Here is a 6,163-nt window from a genome sequence, read left to right as displayed (position 1 = left end):
TAATATATTAGATTTTAAATAAATAATACTACGAAACAAAATTAAAATTTAGATTCTTTTAATTCAAGGTATCCCCATAATTAATAATAGTGAGATTAATCCATAAAAAATATGAGTGTTTTTTAAAAAGTTGCTTTCTCTCAAATGATACTTTAGATTTTTTTTTTAATATTGGCAAATAAGGGACAATATTTTATCTATTGTTTTGTTTGGTTTTTGCATCCAGAATCTTAGGTTCATTATCCACCTCTAACTAATTTGGACCCCGCTTAAAGGATCTTGCGATAATGACGGGTATAAATGGAACAACCTCTTTGAGATTATATTAATTATCACGTCTGTTACTTTTTAGAGTTCGAACTCTCATATTTGAAAATAAAGGTCGTATTTCTTTCTAACTCTATTGAGCATCCATTGATATTTTATTTACTATTTTATCATGAAATTTATAATGTGAACATGATCTTTGCCTTCACTTATTTTATTTTTTTAGAAAAAACAATGTGAGCGTACGAGATTATTTCTGTCATCATGGTTCTCCCCACATTAGGCATCAAGACGATGTCGTTTTGGATTTTTTTTTTTTCCAAATTAAGCCTTACAATTTTTTTTTGGACCAAAGACGCCTTATAATTAAAATTAGTAGCCCAGGCCATCATATCTCCACCTCCCGTTGTCCGCGATCTTGCTTATTCGCTTTCTTCTTTCCTTCGCTTCAGTGGTCGCGATCCAGACCACATCCACTCTCTCTGGCCGAAGCCCTGAACTCCGAAGTGGCGAAGTGTTCATTGTTGTCTCTCTTTCCCAAGGTCGTTTTTAATTTTGTCTCTCAGATTGCCTTCGATGATTCTTCTCTTGCATTTTCGTGGTTAATTTCTGATTTTAACACATGCCTTGCTTCAGCCTTTCTGGTCATCTTAATGATATCCTTCATGTGTCTCGAGTTTTCTCTCATTTCACAGCAATCTAGATGCCGCAAATAGATCAAAAGGCTTCCACTGCGCTTGACAGGTCAGGGTCACATTTTCCTTCGAAATACGCTTTCCCTGAAAGTTTTTCCCCCACGAAGAGAATTTTCGTTTCCTTCAATTTCCTTTTCCATGGCAAATGCCTGGAAAAGAGATAAACCCTCTGGACTACGCTCCCCGAGATTCCTCCTCCTCCTTCTCTTTGCGTTTCTTATCCTTCTCTTTATCTTCTTTACCCTCACTTCTAGTCCCCCCAGCTCCAGTCCTGGCTTCCTCGCCGTCAGCACCCATCTGTCCTTCCATGCAATTTCTCCTTTCGATTGCATCAAATCTCCACAAGCACACCCCGTCATTGCGAGCACCGTCGAAGGCGTTCGATACCCGTTTCTGTACTCGCTTTCCGATTTCGGAAATTTGCCCGACAAGCCTCACAAGAACATCGTAAGAATCCTCAAAGGGAAACCGTTTAGGAAACCCGATATTTCGGCAACGATTCAGGAGGTTTTAGAGAGGATGAAAAGCGAAGGCCGAGATGGGTTTGTTGTGGATGTGGGTGCCAATGTGGGGATGGCGAGCTTCGCTGCCTCGGCTATGGGTTTTCGGGTTCTGGCATTTGAACCTGTTTTCGAGAATTTGCAGAAGATTTGTGAAGGGATTTACTTCAATAGGGTGGCAGAATTGATCACTGTATTTCAGGCTGCAGCGTCGGATCGGCTTGGTAACATTACCTTTCACAAGGTACTGTTTCTGGACGACATTTCTGACCTTTTAAGTTCGTTTTCTTCCTGTGGGGATCGCTTATGATTGATTGATTGCATTTTATTTGATTTTGTGTAGTTTATATGGTGAAGTATGAATTGAACTTTAGTGGGATATGGCAGAAAAAGGCTTAGTCAGATTAATGTTAAGTCGAGTAACTGACTTAATGCTTAGCTCAGGTTTAAGATCTAAACCAATAAATTTAGACTTGGAAACTGAGTAGTATACCTCCAAGGTTTATTGGTGGTGGATTTGTTATGAATGTCACGTGTAATCATAATAAATCAGAGTGCTCTCAGATTTGAGTTGCTATTAATCTTAATTTACAAACAATTACTAATTCTTACATTCTTAGTCACCCGAGAATCTAGATTCCAGTGGAATAGATTCAATCTGAGTGTGAGGATATTTAATTAAGTTGAAGCATGCAAGCTTGATGTCTGAAGTTAAGTCAGAAACTTAGAAAATCATAGCCTGTAGGTGACAGCAAGATCCTGAAAGATCTCATGAAGAGATCTGTAGGTGACTGGCTATTGTTATTGACTTGTGAATGATGATAAACTAAATGCACAGTTAAAGATGTGGCTTATGGCTTTAATTGGATGAATCTCATCTATAAGCCTTAAACGATATCATCTAGACATACGAGAAACATAACTCCAAAAGTCATGATTTTTTGCGGCGAGAGTTATTTTAAAATATTGCTTATCTGCGTCATAGTTGAAGCTGTCAATAGTTTGAAGAAATTACAACACAAATTCATTTTCATTTGAAGTCTTGATTTTTAGCATTAATTTCTTGGTTCGTTGCCCTTTATTCAAGCTTCTGTTGTATGAAATGAAATGCATTGGCTAGTAGTGCTAGAACTCATAAAGATGAGTCATTTGGATCTTGAGTAGTATAAGAACAAGTGACACAGAATGAGAGTGTGTATGGAACCCCTTTTTTTTTTCTCCTCCTTTTATCCACTTTTTTCCCTCTCTATTTCTCTTTCACTTCAAAGACACTTTGCAAACTTATAACTTCCAGATTCCAATCCAAGGGTGAGGTAGGCTTCAGTTTCACTAGAGCAAGGCCCTATAATTTTTAAGTGATAAGATCCAAACCAAACTAATCATTTATATATGTAAATATGTTAAAAAGCCCCTGTATATAGAGCAAACCTAGTTAGGAGGAATCTATTCTTCGCTTTTCATATCATGTGAGGGATTAGTTTCTATTACCACCTATTAATAAACAATTTTCCCAGTCTGAAAAGTAAGTAAGTAAATATTCTAGAACTTAAAAAGTATGTAAAAGGGTAGCCCCGCTAAAATTGGGGCTGACATTTTATACATGTTTATTTATGATTGGCATAGTAGAGACAAGGTTCATGTAAGAATTTTTCCATGCATGTTGTAAATAACGGAGAAAAGAAATTATAAAGCTTGAGAAATTGCAACCCGTCTTCTGATTTTATCACGTGTTCTGATCATGTGCATCAATGGTTTCCTTGTCTAGTATAGTTGGTTGGCCGGCTGGACAACAGTGCTGTTTCTGCCACTGGCGCAAAGTTGGCATTTCAATCCAATGAAGAGGTAGCTCTCCAAGTAAGGTCTGTTCCTCTAGACGAACTGATTCCTGAATCAGAGCCGGTGCTTCTGCTCAAAATAGATGTTCAGGGATGGGAATATCATGTGCTTAAAGGAGCATCAAAGCTGCTCTCAAGAAAAGGAAGTGAAGCCCCATTTCTCATATACGAGGAAGATGAGCGTTTGTTAAAGGCTAGTAATAGTAGTGCAAAAGAGATTCGTGACTTCCTCAAAAGTGTGGGTTATATTGATTGTACTCAGCATGGCACAGATGCTCATTGCACCAAGAAGGCTTCAACATAACTTTCATATTCAAAATTTTCTCTAATATTTCCAGGTGGCTAACAGCATTTAGATGGATGGTGCGGTTCACTTGCATATTCATTTTCTTCTTTTAACCATCTAGAATGCAGAGTATATGGGTAACATAACAGCCGGCTTCATAATAGCTCCATGAATCTCACACAGCAGTATTACTTATATTTGGAAGGGGACCTGTATCTTGAGGTGCATTATTCTCTTCAACCTGCGAAACTAAGGTTTTTCTATGGAAGCTTTTAGTTTAGGCGTGATTTTCAGTTATTTTTGTTTGAGATTTGACTTATCCATTTATATATATATATATATATATATATATCACAGATGCAGTGAACTTACAACATTGAGAATGCTAATGATGAATTAGCCTCTCACATCACATGCCGCTTCAAGTTCAAGTTTAATGTCTTGAATTTATTTGATGTTGCTAGTGTATTAAGTAATATTAATTATTTTTCAATTTTAATTGTAAACGGCCTGGAGAGAGAGAAAGAAAGAGAGAAGTCCACGAACAAGTCGATACTGGGAATCATCTAGAAAAATGTATATGTAATATTATTGCTCAAAGAATACAGGGTCAATGTAATTTTGTTTTATACAATAATCAAACTAAAAAATGCATGGGAGCATTGGTCTTGAATGGTTTGAGATTTGCTTAATACAGCTAAGTGAAGTAGGTCTTTTTGTATGATGAAATTATTATCAAACAAAACTTTTTTAATGAAATTAGGGATAGTAAACTCTCTGTATTACTTTATAGGAAATGCACAAGACTTTTAGCACTTAGCATGCTACTTTCAGGATAAACATGTAATGACAATAAGAGCTCTTTTTCAAAATGGCAGAGTATAGATAGCCACTTGAAAAGTAGATTTAAAATCGGACGTCTTCAAAATGGACCATAATCTTGTGTGTAAATGTTTTGGAATTTGTCAAACCAAAAATCAATCACAATTTAATGGAATAAACTCAAAGAAATGAAATAAGGATTTAATATAATAAATTACTTGATATAATTTATGTTTATTTTTTACATTTCATTAATTTTAACAAAAAAATTAAATTATTTATTTACATATCCACATACTTAATTATTTAAAGTTTTTAAAATTGCTGATCAAAAAAATAAAGTTTTTAACATTGGAAGAGAAAATAGACAATTAGATTATAAGAAGCAAATTAATAATTTTAAAATTTTGAACATGATTTCAAATAAAATTGAATTAAAAATGTAAGTTTTCAAAGCAGTGGGGATGTGTCTTCCTAACAAGTTAAAAATTGGGTTGAGTGGATAATTGCTTTGTTCTCTGCTGCATAATTGATGTATTCTATAACAAACAGAAGGACTAAAAACTGTTGTCTGGTTGCTTGAGTGGATTTCTCATGTATTGTAATTTCTTGGTTATGGTAGTTTTCTCCATTCCTTGTCACCATTGATGCAGTTGATTTTTCAAAATAGATTGGTATCTCATAAGATAATATTTCATTGCGAATAAACTTTATTTTTAGCGGAAAAGTACTTTACAATCGAAGGAGATACATGGAATTGGAAGTGAAGTATAATGATAAAAGTGATTGTCTTGTCTTTTTAACCTCTTTTTTTTTTTTAAGTAGTACTCATGTTGTTGGTGAGCATATCAGGTAAGTTTTCTGGATAAGGATTTACGTACTTTCCAAAGCGTCTCAGTGCAAACGGTGGTCTGAAAAATTATCTTGTTAATGTGTGTTTGATTTTTAATTTGTCAGAAGTTTATTTATTAAAAGTTAATTTATAAAAGTCAGTTTAATAAAAATTATTTGTTGTAATGAAATTTGTATTTGAATATATTTTTTCAACAATCAGTTTGATAAAATGAAAATTATTTGAATTATAATGGTAAAATGTGCTTTTAAATGTATAATTATAAAAAAGGATATTAATATGATGATTTATAATTTTTATTATACAAATGTAATATATTTAAAATATTTAAAAAATGTAATAAATATTTTAAATAACATAAAATTTGATCTGTAATGTTAAAAATTTGATCTCTAATTATTTATATTTTTTAAATTGTAATTTTAAAAAATGTGACAAATATTTATAATTTTTATTATACATTAATATTAAAAATTAACACCATTAATTATTTAATTTATAATGTTAAAAACTTGATATCTAATTATTATTAATTAAATGATAATTATATTTTTAATGAATTAACTATTTTTTAAATAAAATAATAAGAGATTAAACTTGAAATAGTATCATTGAATAATATTTCATTTTTTAAATTCATTTTTTAAAAATTTTTGCATGGAGCTTTAGATTTTTTACGTTTGAGCCTATTTCAGAAGTTTTTTTACTTTTAGAAAATTATCTCAAATAGCTTTTTGCATTTAAAATAAAAAAAAAGCTTTTGAAATGTAAAAAGTTGATTTATCAATGGTGCTAGTTTGTTTTGTTTTTTGCAAATAAGCTTTCATCAATTTTGAAGTGTGGAGATTTTGTTACCAAAAGCATAACATAGAAGACTGCAATGATAAAGTTTTATTGGTTGGGTT

General features: G+C 32.6%; 1 protein-coding gene across 5 annotated transcripts; it reads left to right on the top strand.

Moving 5' to 3' along the window:
* The first annotated feature begins 669 nt into the window (after positions 1–669).
* Positions 670–4,262, top strand: LOC129319390 (uncharacterized). 5 transcript variants are annotated; one of them, XM_054964445.1, is made up of 3 exons: positions 670–809; positions 963–1,706; positions 3,233–3,927. In XM_054964445.1, the coding sequence occupies exons 2-3, from the start codon at positions 1,101–1,103 to the stop codon at positions 3,599–3,601; spliced, it is 975 nt and encodes a 324-aa protein (XP_054820420.1). In that variant the 5' UTR covers positions 670–809; positions 963–1,100; the 3' UTR covers positions 3,602–3,927. The 5 variants fall into 5 exon arrangements, 3 of the variants coding, with proteins under 3 accessions (XP_054820420.1, XP_054820418.1, XP_054820419.1); XR_008595500.1 differs by adding an exon at positions 3,941–4,262 and having other exon boundaries at positions 676–1,706; positions 3,233–3,805; XR_008595499.1 differs by adding an exon at positions 3,941–4,262 and having other exon boundaries at positions 676–1,706; positions 3,233–3,837.
* The last annotated feature ends 1,901 nt before the right edge of the window (positions 4,263–6,163 follow it).

The sequence above is a fragment of the Prosopis cineraria genome, unplaced genomic scaffold, assembly GCF_029017545.1.
Source record: "Prosopis cineraria cultivar Desert tree isolate PC_DT_omini unplaced genomic scaffold, ASM2901754v1 PC9, whole genome shotgun sequence".
NCBI classification, from domain to species: domain Eukaryota; kingdom Viridiplantae; phylum Streptophyta; class Magnoliopsida; order Fabales; family Fabaceae; genus Prosopis; species Prosopis cineraria.
Note: the sequence above shows the minus strand (reverse complement) of the source record. Positions and strands in the feature narration are given on the sequence as shown.

What these genes read in the sequence shown, in the direction of transcription:
- LOC129319390 (XM_054964445.1), top strand. Translation starts at nt 1,101, where the DNA reads ATGGCAAATGCCTGGAAAAGAGATAAACCCTCTGGACTACGCTCCCCG. An exon ending in GTAACATTACCTTTCACAAG is followed by an intron (nt 1,707 to 3,232) that starts GTACTGTTTCTG and finishes TGTCTAGTATAG; the next exon opens with TTGGTTGGCCGGCTGGACAA.